General features: G+C 41.2%; 1 protein-coding gene across 1 annotated transcript in view; it reads right to left on the minus strand.

Moving 5' to 3' along the window:
• Positions 1-8,835: 8,835 nt before the first annotated feature.
• Positions 8,836-13,512, minus strand: part of SCCPDH (saccharopine dehydrogenase (putative)) — a 33,741-nt gene continuing 29,064 nt past the window's right edge. The window contains exons 10-12 of the mRNA XM_023518565.1: positions 12,465-12,576; positions 10,572-10,653; positions 8,836-9,106 (exon numbers count right to left, since the gene is read on the minus strand). Of these exons, the coding sequence (XP_023374333.1) occupies positions 9,001-9,106; positions 10,572-10,653; positions 12,465-12,576 (300 nt within the window). The 3' untranslated portion in view covers positions 8,836-9,000. The remainder of the gene's footprint in view (positions 9,107-10,571; positions 10,654-12,464; positions 12,577-13,512) is intronic.

A 13,512-nucleotide genomic window follows, 5' to 3' on the forward strand; every position in this document is an offset into this window, starting at 1 on the left:
TTTCGACTTCAGTCCATATGCCTCCCAATACCCTGAAGATCACTGGGAAGACAGCACGACTGCCATCAACCCTGGACATCAGCCAGACGTGCACTAAGCAAGCCGGCTGTGACAGAGAATTTTCCAAGGCTCTTAAAGTGTTCTACCAAGGCATGACTGTGGCAAGAGGGCAGCTTCTCAGACTGAGACAATACAAACCTCCTGTAAGTAACCACAATGCTGGGAGCGAAAGGAATACCCTTCCATTAAATTTAGATATTTGATATTACCACATTTCCTGACCTTGGAGAGGTATATGTTTACTTTTGTTTGTTTTCCTTTTTGAGAGAGAGGCATGTGTTTAAGTAGAAGAGCGAGTGGAGGCCTTAGAAGGGTGAGTCCGTTGCTCTCTCCGGCCTCCAGCACCTTCGCTCCATCAGCCAGATGTGCTCCATCCTTTTTTCTTTTCTTGCTCCTGTTTGTTTTAATGCACATCTGGCTGGTCCCAGGCAGCCGTGGCCATTTCAGAATTGATGTAGATTCGCTTTCTGATAGAGCATACAGAATATCCCAGAAATGCAAATTTGGCCTATTATTATAAAACCAAATATAATTCATCACATTAAGAGATTACTGGATACCAGCTGTCCTTCTCTCTAGCAAGTGCAATAAGGCAAGAGATACAAAGTATAAGGATTGGGGGGTTGGGTGTGGTGGCTCACAGCTGCAAACCCAGCATCTCTGGAGGCTGAGGCAGGAGGATTGCTTGAGCCCACGAGTTCAAGACCAGCCTAAGCAATTTAGTAAGACCCTGTCTCTCTCAAAAAAAAAAAAAAAATTAGCCAGGTATAATGTCACATGCCTATGGTGGCTCACAGCTACAAACCCAGCATCTCTGGAGGCTGAGGCAGGAGGATTGCTTGAGCCCACGAGTTCAAGACCAGCCTGAGCAATTTAGTAAGACCCTGTCTCTCTCAAAAAAAAATTAGCCAGGTATAATGTCACATGCCTATAGGCCCAGCTACTCGGTGGCAGGAGGATCATTTGAGGCTGCTTGTGTCATTGCACTCCACCCTGGGCGACAAAACAAGATGGCTCCAAAAAAAGGATTTTCTGGAAAGGGAATTTATGGGAAAATGCATACATTTATATAATGCTTACTAACCACTTTACAAAGATACAGTTCTACCACAACCATATGAGTAGATGCTATTAATTAGACTATTTCATAGTAGATGGATCTAAGGCACAAGAGACATTACATAACTTGTCTAATGACACAAAACTAATAAGTAGCAAGGTCAAAATCCCAACCCAGCCAATGCTATTCCAGTCTCTGCTGCCACATCACACTGCCTGTATTATTATGCCCAGATGACGTGCTTATAAAAATAATAAGTCACAAAGATGGCGGTGCCCGTAGCTCAGTGGGTAGGGCGCCGGCCACATACAACAAGGCTAGTGGGTTTGAACCCGGCCTGGGGCAGCTAAACAACAATGATGACGACTGCAATCAAAAAAATAGCCAGGCGTTGTGGTGGGTACCTATAGTCCCAACTACTTGGGAGGCTGAGGCAAGAGAAAGTGTAAGCCCAAGAGTTTGAGGTTGTTGTGAGCTGTGATGCCATGGCACTCTACCGAGGGTGACATAGTGAGACTCTGTCCCCCCTTCAAAAAAAAGTCACAAAGAATTTATAAATAAATTACAGAGTTGCTACATGTAAAATTAATATTTAAAGTTAACTGACTCTAACAGCAACAAACAGAAAGTTATTCCTTAAAGATACTGTTTATAATTACATCAAATGTATGAAATACTTAGGCCTAATAGATAGCATAAAATATTCAAGTCCTTTAGGGAGCAAATCATAAAACTTGTTTGAGAGATCTTATAAAAAGATCTAATTATGGAGAAACATGCCACGTATCACCATGGTCTAGAAGATTTACTATTGTAAATCTGTCAATTCTCCCCATGATTCAATGTAATCCCAAACAAAGGTAATGGAACCCAACAAGACGATTCTACAATTTATATGGAAATGCAAAAGCAAAGAATAGCCAAGACAAAACCAAGACCCAGAACAAGCAGCAAGACTTGCCCTATCTGATACCAAGACTCTATAGTACGGAGTTGGCTGAAATATAAACTGCAGCCCCCAAACCCCAGAAGGTCCAGAAAGTTGAGGTCCAGGTCTAGAGACTTGATATATGATTGAGCAGAACTGCAGATGAACATGGCAAGGATGGACTTTTCCATAAACAGTGCCAGGAGAACGAGGAATATGTATGGGAAAAAATGAAATACCAAGAGATCAATATCAGGTGAAAATTAAATGTGAAAGGCACAACCTAATAGCTTTCAGAAGATACTTGAAGAGACTATTGTCATGACCTCACAGTGGAAAAGGATTTCTTGTGCATTACACACAGAAACACACCTAGCTTTAAAGAAAGAGATTAATAAACACGTCTATATTAAAATTGTAAACTGTGGGGCGGCACCTGTGGCTCAGGGAGTAGGGCTCCAGTCCCATATATCAAGGGCAGCGGGTTCAAATCCGGCCCCAGGCAAAACTGCAACAACAACAACAACAACAAATCATTTCCTTTTGGGTGGCACTAGTGGCTCAAAGGAGTAGGGCACTGGCCTATATGCCAGAGGTGGCAGGTTCAAACCCAGCTCTGGCCAAAAAAAAACTGCAAAAAAATAATAATAATTATGAACTTTGGCCCATCAAAAGACACCTGATGAAAACTAAAAAGAATGGGAAAAGTTATTTGCAACACATTTAACATATAACAAACTAATACCCAAAATAAAGAACTCCTACAAACCAAAAAGAAGAGATTAGGTAAACCGCTCAATAAAACAAATTATCAGGGCAGCACCTGTGGCTCAGAGGTTCTGGCCCCACATACCAAGAATGGCGGGTTCAAACCCAGCCCCGGCCAGCTGCAATGACAACTGCAACAACAACAATAACAAAAACCAAACGAATTATCAAAAGACTTGAATAGGAACTTCACAAAAGAGGAATTAAAAAATGCAATAAATATATAAAAAAGCACTTAACCTCAACAGTTCAGGAACTACTAATTGATATCACAATGAGATACCACTATAAACTCTCCATACTGGCAAAAATTAAAAAGTCTGAGAATATTAAGTTTCGGTGAAGATTATGAAACAATAGAAACTCTCATGGATGGCTAGAATAGTGAGTACAACCACTTAAAAATTATTTGAGGCCAGACACAGTGGCTCATACCTGTAATCCTAACACTCTGGAAAGCCAAGGTGGGTGTACTACCTGAGCTCATGGGTTTGAGACCAGCCTGAGCAAGAGCAAGACCTCGTTTCTAAAAAAAGAAAAAAACACTTGGGCTTTGTAGGGGGCGCCTGTAGTCCCAGCTACTTGGGAGGCTGAGAAGAGAATCACTTGGGCCCAACAGTCTGAGGTTGCTATGAACTATGATGCCACGGCACTCTACCGAGGGTGGCAAAGTGAGACTCTGTCTCAAAAAAAAAAAAAAAAAAGATTTGGCATTTACCTAATAAAATTTGAAGATACTATACCCTAGGAGACTGAATTCGACTCCTCCTTCCACACATGGTAAACTTATTCTGCAGAGAACTACGCCCAAATGCCCTCAGACATAGGTTCTCAATGTGTGCTCCCCTCCTAGCAGCCTCAGCAGCATCTGGGAATGTGCTAGAAATGCAAATCCCAGGCCCCAGCCCAGACCTACTGAATCTGAATCTCTGGGTGTAGGGCCTCATAATCTGTGATTCAACAAACCCTCCCTGTGATCCTGCCTTAAACTAAAGTTAGAGAACTTACTGCACTCACGTGTCGATCTAGTAAGTTGACTCTCTGTGTATCTAAAATAGTGCCAGTTATACACTACTCTTGAAGGAACAGAGAGAAGAGTTACTTAAGTCATTTCTGTGCTGAGGTTCAGATGAGGGACCACTTGAGAAAGACTACTGAAACTCATGCAAATGTGCATTGAGTGTTCACAACACCCTCTTTCACCCAAACTGGAAGCATCTCTAATACATATTCACAGAGGATGGGTAAATTATAGTGCCCTCCACACCATGGAGCACTACAGCCACGTGCAACAGGGATGAATCTCAGCACTAGTGACGGAAACCTTCAAGTCACAAAAGATGACATCCAATGTGATTCCATAAACATTCAAAGACAGGCCAAGTATACTCTTTAGGGATGCATTCCAGGTGACAAAACTATTCAGAAAGGCAAAAAAAAAAAAAATGATTATCACACAAATTAGGCTAGCAGTTGTGTCTGGGGTTGGGGGGAGGGTGTGACAGGAGGAGCTCAGAGCAGCAGGCTCTCTTAAGCACGGATGTTCACTTAATCTGGGCCTGTGCACACCTTTGAGTTCTCTTGTATCATACTGAACAATAAAAAAGAAAAACTGGTTAGACAAAGACACCACAAATGAAATAAGCCACAGCCTGGGAGGACTATTTGTATTATATAACATCAAGCGTTAGTATTCAGAATATCTAAACAACTACTTTTAAAATAAGAAAAAGATAACATGTTGGCAAACACACTGGGAAAACTGGGCAAAGAATCTGAACAGTTTTATAATAATTAGGGAAGGATAAACTAAAATGCAATGCCACGTCACACTATCTGCTATCTGCTGTCACGATTCTCAGCACTGTCACCACCTCCTCCACTGTTTGTGACTAGCACTCTGGCCCAGAGCCATCCCAATTCTCTCTCAAAAGGACCTGCTTCCAGGGGGCAGGGATGCATCAGCAACACCCTATCAACGGGAGTCTCCACACCCCATGGTTCCTTTGGAGACCTCAGAACTTCTCCAGTATTAGGTTACTATGTAACATTCCAATCTGAAATATTTGCCTTATCTCACCAGTTTTCCTCATTGGCAGTAACTACAGGCCATCCAGGTAGCCTTCCGGAAACAAAGCTATCCTAGGTGACTTAGTGCCTCTGGTAGCAGCTACAAATGCAGTTTTCTGGCCCAAAGGGAAAACTCACTGGACCCTCTACTCATGCACATGTAGTCTTTTTTACTCTAATGACAGGAGGTCTATCTACTACTAACATTTTTTTTTTTCCACTTATTTTTTAGGAGGATGATCAAATGCTTCGACCATTTGTACTTCAACAGTCACAGATGTTTAAGGAATTTGGGGACCTACTTGAATCCAGCTTGTGGAAACTGAAAAACGACGTTGCTCTTATAGTGAAAAAGAAAAGAGAATATTTACTGCATATCAAATAGTGAGGATACACTAACTGGAGGCTGAAACGTTTTGCTTTGAATTGTGAAGATCATTTGTGTAGCTAACGGGCTTAACTCATTTCCCACCTGACCTGTTTCTTCTATTTTTAAGCAAACTCTGCTTCAATCTGATTTTAATCATGCTAGAATGAATCCATATCCAGGGTGAAGGTGAGATGGGAGAAGTGAATGGTGGGTACTCTGAGCTCTGCAATCAGACTGCTGAGGATTAAATTCTAGTTAAATCCATCACTTATCAATTGTGTGATTCTGGGCAACTGACTTGCCCTAAGCTGCTCTTTGCTCATCTGTTCTGATGACAGCATGTACGGCACATGCTTAATGAATACAAAGCACATTGAACAGTACCTGGCACACAGAAGTGACTGACAAGCATTCACTATTAATATTTCTTTTTTTGAGACAGAGTCTCACTTTGTCACCTTGGTAGAGTGCCATGGTGTCACAGCTCACAGCAACCTCAAACTCTTAGGCTTAAGTGATTCTCTTGCCTCAGCCTCCTGAGTAGCTGGGACTACAGGTGCCCATCACAATGCCTGGCTACTTTTTTGTTGTAGTTGCCATTGTTGTTTAGCTGGCTGGGGCCGGGTTGGAACCCGTCCTGTAACCACTGTGCTATGGATGCAGAGCCTATTAATATTTTTATTTCAAACAGTTCAAAATTTAGAAATGAAGCTCTTTTGATAAATTTCTTGCTATCAGACATAGACAATGGTTACTTCTTAGCCCCTCATTTTTTTGTATTCTTGCTCTGAACAAGTTTGAATTCTACCTCCATTTATTTCCTCTTTTCATCGGTTTATTTGAAATACTGTATGTTCAATTAGCTAAGCAGCATTAGTGCCTGTACTGTGGGATGTTTTCAGTGCAGGGTCTGGGAATTATAACTGTTAGTGGGAAAATCTTCCAGGTGTTAGTCTATTTTGAAGTCTTTCTTGATTCCACAAATTATTGCTGGGTTTTAGTTAAGGACTGGTGGACAGTGAGTATTTTGGGAGGGGTTGTAAAGAAACTTTTTGTGGCAGAGAGACTTCTAATAATAATATAAGTGATATGGCACCATGTCTCAGGCATTAATCTAAATGCTGAACATTCAGCTCTCGCAATAATTCTGACACCATTATTTCCCCCATTTGGAGGCTTTAAAGGTTGAGTGTCAGGGAGGCTGACATTAGAGCCTAGGGACTAACTGTAATCGACTGCTGCCTGAGCAAGGCTGTCCCCAGAGAAGCTGGGCTGACGTGCATGATCAATCAAGGAGGAGGAAATAAGATGTGACAACCTAAAACACTGCTCCCTAAAATATGAAGTTAAGGGGGATGGAACGGGATGACACGGAACCTCTACTGGCAAGAGAGGCTGAACAGGGCTCTAAAAAGTCTCTGGTGGCCAGGCATGGTGGCTTATGCCTATAATCCCAGCTCTCTGGGAGGTTGAGGAGGGTGGATTGCTTGAGCTCAGGAGCTTGAGATTTGCCTGAGCAAGAGCAAGATCCCATCTCTACTAAAAACAGAAAAGCCAGCCAGATGTGGTGGTGTACACCAGTAGTCCCAGCTACTCGAGAGGTTGAGGCAAGATCTCTTGAGCCTAAGATTTGAAGTTGCTGTGAGCTGTGACATTACAACACTCTACCCAGGGTGACTGTCACCAAAAAAAAAAAAAAAAAAATGTCTCTGGGAAGGTTAGGGAATCTGGGCCAGCAATTTTAGCTTAATGTCAGGGTGTAAGGATTTATGGGGAAGGTCTGGGTTTTGCCTGTAGTTCAGGTCCTGACTTTACACAAATATTAACTAAAAAAAAACTACAATGTTGGCGCCTATGTCTAGAGTACCTTGTAACAGCCAGAGCAAGGTCGGCAAAGGCATCACAGAATCCTGGAGAGCCTGTCAGGCAGACGCAGTAACAACAGAGGCTGAGTTCATTCTGCGTGCAGTTCACTCTGGCCACTGAAAGTAGGGATGACTACTATTGAGTGAGCCTCACATGTCTTGAACAATTTTTGGTTTACTCACTTGAGTCATATCCTTTTGGCAAATGAGGACAGGTGGAACCTTGGGGGATTAAAAGGAAAATCAGGATGAGACCCACCGTACTTCAAGCTGAAGGATGAGGTGACACCGTGTCAAGCTGGAACATACACTGCAAAGCTAGAAAGAACAGATGGGGCATGAAGCTGCATCCAGTGGTTCCCAAATACAAATCTAAAACACAGACTCTTAGTCACCAACCTCCAGACCACCTAAATACACACTGCTGAGGGCCCTGGGGAAGCTATCATTGTTTTGAGATTCTGATATGCAGCTAATCATGGGACCTATTGCTCCTTACAGGTTTCTAATTTTAAAGCTGATAAAACCTTTCCCAAGGCTCAGCGCCTTTACCTCAAGTGGCTAAGGCACCAGCCACGTACACCTGAGCTGATGGGTTCGAATCCAGCCCGGGCCCGCCAAACAATGGCTGCAACTAAAAAATAGCAGGGCGTTGTGGTGGGCACCTGTAATCCAAGCTACTTGGGAGGCAGAGGCAGGAGAATCGCTTGAGCCCAGGAATTGGAGGTTGCTGTGAGCTGTGATGCCACAGCACTCTACCCAGGGTGACAGCTTGAGGCTCTGTCTCCAAAACAAACAAACAAATAACAACAACAACAAAAACTTTTCCCAAGGTCCTGCAAGTTAGGACAGAGCCAAGACTAAAATCCCTATCTTGTGATGACCAGGCCAGGGCAGAGGAAGCAAAGTCAGGGAGGGCAGTATTACCTCCAAGACTCTCCCTGTGTAAGTTAGATACCCTCCTTCTCCTGCACAGGCAGCATAAGCATGGTCTCTCAACACAAATAATATTCCTAAGTATGTTAAGCTTCTCATCTTTCAAGTAGAAATTCCATAAAGGGGTGTCTTCTTTAAGTAATGAAAAACATGAACTCTTAGATAAATGTTTATTATATGCTCATTACAAAAGGAAAAGTCCTTTGCTTTATTTTAGGGCTTCTATGGAAAACCTAGTTAAATTACAAAAAGTAAATTGGAGAAAAATTCTGCTTAGGCAGTGAAAAAACAATAGAAATTTGCGAACTCTATCCTTAAAGCTAATCACAGGTACAGAACAGGGAAAGAAAGAATGACAAGCCCAATTATTTGTAGTAAACAGGTCAGACCACTTAAACAGCACATTGCTACAACTGACAACCCTTTGCCAGATCACCACCCAACTTTCGTAATAGGCCAAAGCCAGTCAGTGTAGGCTAAAAACTGCAAAAAAACTAGGCTAAAACAGCAAAAAGTGCTACTTTGTTCAGCAAAGGCTCTCACAATACATAGACAAACTCACTGGAAGGTGCGATTCCACTGGTACCCTGGGGCAAGGGAAGCTGGTTATTGCCTAATGAATGCCAGGGGTGGGGTGCAGTTAACAACATACAGACACCTCCTCCACCAAGAGACCTGCCAGCTCCTCCAGAACAGTTTTCCAGGAACATTTCAGTGAAAAAGCCAGTCAAGTATTAGTTCTCTCTTGTAAGCAAAGATCACAAAATCAGCTGAGATCTGAAATTTAGGTTAAGCTAGTACAATTTCTTGCTTTTAATGTTTAGATATTTTAGATTTGACAATCTTTTCCATATATAGCCAGGTTTATAGAAGAATTTCAAATATCAAATACAGAAGTTGTTAATTCATGCACTTTTAGGACTTCCATTAGTTCTTCAAATGTTTAGACTTCAGAGCTGCTGATGACACTAAATTCAATGCCACGTTTGTTGAGTCTGTCAATCAACTTTGTTTTGGAGAAAGCTGCTCCAGGTGTGAAGACCCCACCCCTGTAAAACAATAACAAGAGAAAACAGTTCACACAGGACCTCTCCAGCCTCTCCTCTGTGGGACTAGCTATCAAATCACTGCCGAACTTAATAAAAACCTGAGTCTCGATGCTATCATGGTTACTTTGCTATCATAGTTCCATTTCTAAAATTAGCTACATGAGCAAGTGGCTATTATTCGGGGGAAACACGAGTTGCCGCCAATCCCATCTAGATTGGCTCAGTTCCTGGTGAGACAGTTTTACCACCCTAACCATGTGTTCAAGGGGCATACTGAGGATCACCAACCTGAGCAACAGCTGTCTATGAAGACAGTTTAGACTCGGGAGAATTAAAGAAAGACCTAAATAGAATAGGTAACCAATTATTATTAAAATGTAAATAAGACTTAAACTGGGTGAAAAGTTTCTTAAATACAATACCTACCATTGGTAAACCACTAAGTATTTTCAAAGGGCACATAAGTGTTTGAAAAACTGAATTGTTTTACTATATACAAATTTCATTTTTATTACCTAAAAACTGTTTTAGGTTATGCTTGATTTACTTCTTAGCTGTAGGACTATCTTCATTTGCAAAGTTGGTCTAGTTTTAGGGTAACAGCTAAATGCTCCAGAAAGATAGTACATGTGATGATCACACAGCCAGGATCCCATGATTCAATTCACAACTGGTGTCCGGGAACACTCCTATCACTCACTGGTAAAGTTCAGCACTGATCAATAGCAACATGGACTTTTTCTGAGTGTCTGATTCTGGACCTGAGCTATCTTTATGAAGACCTGGAGCTGGCTCAGCACCTGTAGGTCAAATGGCTAAGGTGCCAGCCACATACACTAGAGCTGGCGGGTTAGAATCTGGCCCAGGCCCTCCAAACAACGACAACTACAGCCAAAAAATAGCTGGGTGTTGTGGTGGGCACCTATAGTCCCATCTACTTGAAAGGCTAAGGCAAGAGAACTGCTTAAGCCCAGGAATTGGAGGTTGCTGTGAGCTGTGATGCCACCGCACTCTACTCAGGGCAATAGCTTGAGGCTCTGTCTCAAAAAAAAAAAAAAAAAAAAGACCTGGAGCTAACTTAACATGGTTCCCAAACTTTTCTGTCTCTCCTTATTTACCTCCATGGTTGTTCCCAGAGGCTGGTAAGGGAAGAATAAAAACCTGAGTCTTGATGCTGTCATGACTGTTTAGCTGTACCCTAAAACTAGACTACAGTGCATACTCATACCCACTATACCACACCACTTCTTAACAATAATTAAAGCCAATGGTTCTATGTTTTTTTGTTCTCCATTAATTATACACTAATTAATTAAGTATATAATTAATTTACCTATATCTTTGGATAAAAGAAACTGACTAAATGCTTATGTGCAGACCTCAAGCCTGAAAATCGAATCAAGATCAGTTAAACCCTAACACAGATAAAAAAGGTATCTTCTAATTAGAAGAAAACCAAACTTACACCTTAGGAAGATCAGAGACATCATTGAGAAGAGTCATGGCTGCCTGAACCATCGCTATGGGTGTAGACACATAGCCAGCCTCTGCAGAGAACAGGCGATCAAGGCATGAAGTATGCATTCAGCAGCACCCAGAACAAAAGGCAGATTTCATAACTCACTCTAGACATACAGAATTTTTTCAATAGACACTCTGGTCACTTAATAACAAAAATAACAATATTTATATAGTACTTATTAAGTGTTAGGAACCATACTAAGTGATTTAAACCTATGAAGTTCAATTTTCTTAACAACTTTATGAGGTTGGTACTATATTTTCATCCCCATTTTACTGATGAAAATTGGCTGACTGGTTAGGCAGTGGCTGAGCCAGAAGCTCATCCAAGCAGCTGGTCCCAGAGTTCATACTCATTCCCACTACACTGCACCACGTCTTAACAATAATTGAAGGCAATGGTTCTACGTTTTTTGGTTCTCTATTAATATACTAAGCCAATGATTTTCAACTAGTGTGCCGTGAGAAGATCTTAGATGTGCTGTGAAAAATTTTAAAAATCAATAATTAATTTTGAAAGAAGTTCAAAGCACAGTAAATATATTCTTTTGTTTACTCTTTTTTTCCCTGATCAACTAAATAATTTAGAGTGGCTCCTTTAATCCCAGCACTCTGGGAGGCCAAAGCAGGTGGATTACTTGAGCTTAGGAGTTTGAGACCAACCTGAGCAAGAGCGAGACTCCTTCTCTACTAAAAATAGAAAAACTAGCCAAGCATGGTAGCCCATGCATGTAGCCCCAGCTACTCAGGAGGCTGAGGCCAGAGGATTTCTTGAGCCCAAGAGTCTGAGGTTGCTGTGAGCTATGATACCACAGTACTCTACTGGGTGCAAGAAAGTGAGACTCAGTCTTGGAAAAAAAGAAAAGAAAAGTCTGCAAGTGTACTGGAGAAGTCTAACATAGGTTCAAGTGTGCTGTGAGATAAAAAGGCTGAAAACACTGCCCTAAGCTGGTCCCTATCTGCATTCACATACTGCATTTAAGAAAACCTCTCAATTTACTAAAGAAAACAAGTGACTGAACAGGAATAACTTTTAAAAAGTCTATATTCCTGTCAAGTAATAAAAATATAGTCAACTTACTATAAAAAGTCAGGTGAGAGTTTTAAAAAAAAGACAAGATGTAAACATGTCACCACCCTGGCTTGATTAAACCCCCTGTGACTTATCAAGGATGACAGTAATTACACTTTTTAAAATTTTACTATAATGGGCCTGTCACAAGTGGGTCTGTCTCTGTATACGTCTCTAATTTATAGCCAGTGCTATTAAAATTTTTTGTGTAGCACATCCTTTAGCCACCTACTGAAAGCCACGACCCTCCCTTGACAAGTGCATGTGTGCACACGCATTTCACAAACAATGCCAGAATGTTCAGACTCCAAAAACCTTATGCCACAGATTTGACTGATGTTATAATTCTACTGCTTGTATACGAGTCTCAAATAGGTAAATATCAACCAGCCCCTTTTCTTAGTAATACTAATTAAAATTTGCCATTGTGAATTACTGAATCATACTGAAAAAAGAACAATGCATTCATAAAAGTGGATTGTGCCAACAGTGCTAATTCTTCCTTTGACAGAACTTTTTTCTTCTTTCAGTTTTTGGCCAGGGCTGGGTTTGAACTGGCCACCTCTGGCATAGGGGGCTGGCACCCTACTCCTTTGAGCCACAGGCACTGCCCCTTTTAACAGAACTTTTAACTACTTAAGTTGTACAAATGTATTTTTAAAAAAAATCAAACTTTAAAAAAATATATATTGGTAATAGCATCCCATTTTATGGCTTAAGACAAAGTTAAAACTCACAAACATTTTTAAGTCCTATGTGAAATACCTGGTCCTTTCACCTGAGTACAAATTCTGACATTTGGTTTGCTCTTCTCAGGACTACAGCCTTCGCTATATCCTTGACCAAAGAATGTCACTGTAAACGATGAGGTATCAAGCTGTGAAAGAGAAAGCAGAGGGCTCACTGAATAAATATATCCTTTCCTCGGGGAACAGAATAATACCTACTATTAAAACTGAATAAACATATCCTTTCCTCAGGGAACAGAATTAATACCTACTATTCTACTTCATATGAGACATTTCCAATAGAATAAAACATGATATTTTATCTGCCCAGAATATCTTATCCTTTAAGCATAAAGGAAAAACTAATTCCTTTTGTTGTTGTTGCAGCAGTTGTTTAGCTCTCCCAGTCAGGTTTGAACGCACCACCTTTGGTGTCTGTGGCTGGCGCTGTAACCACTGTGTTACGGGCACCAAACCTGAAGCTGTAAGTTTTGATGACTAGTGTGATGCGGGGGGTGGGGGGGGTGGGGACAGGTAGTGACAATAGAGATGTGATGATTCTTCAGATACTTTCTATTGGGAGGTGATGGAATACAGAAATCTGGTTTTAGATACTTGTTTGCAATCATAAGACAAAAATAGCAAGTAACAGAAATATGGGCCTGGGGCACAGGCCTCCTCTTAGAAATTCCCCAAATTTGCTCCTCTTAGAGATACAAAAATTTTATTCAAAGAGTTAAATTGTAGAGGACTCATCCTAGTATCTTTCATAGTCACTGAATTTAGTAATGAGGTAATGAAGAATTTAATCATGATCATCAAATTTTTATTAAGTACCAACCAAGAGTCAGATGACATGTTAGGCCCTGGGACATAAACATATGGTCCCCGTCTTTCCAGGCACTTACAGTTTAGTGGGGGAGAGAAATATATAAACAGATTAAACAACAGAATGAGACATGAACTAAAAGATGCAGAAACAGCTCAGAGGAGGATGTTACTAAACCTACTGGGGCAGAGAGCCGGGTTGTAAAATGTATACACATACACACGTGCATTTTAACAGCTCACTACATAGAACAGTC

This window comes from Otolemur garnettii, unplaced genomic scaffold (assembly GCF_000181295.1).
Source record: "Otolemur garnettii isolate 467f Iridium unplaced genomic scaffold, OtoGar3 scaffold00141, whole genome shotgun sequence".
Taxonomy (NCBI): Eukaryota; Metazoa; Chordata; class Mammalia; order Primates; family Galagidae; genus Otolemur; species Otolemur garnettii.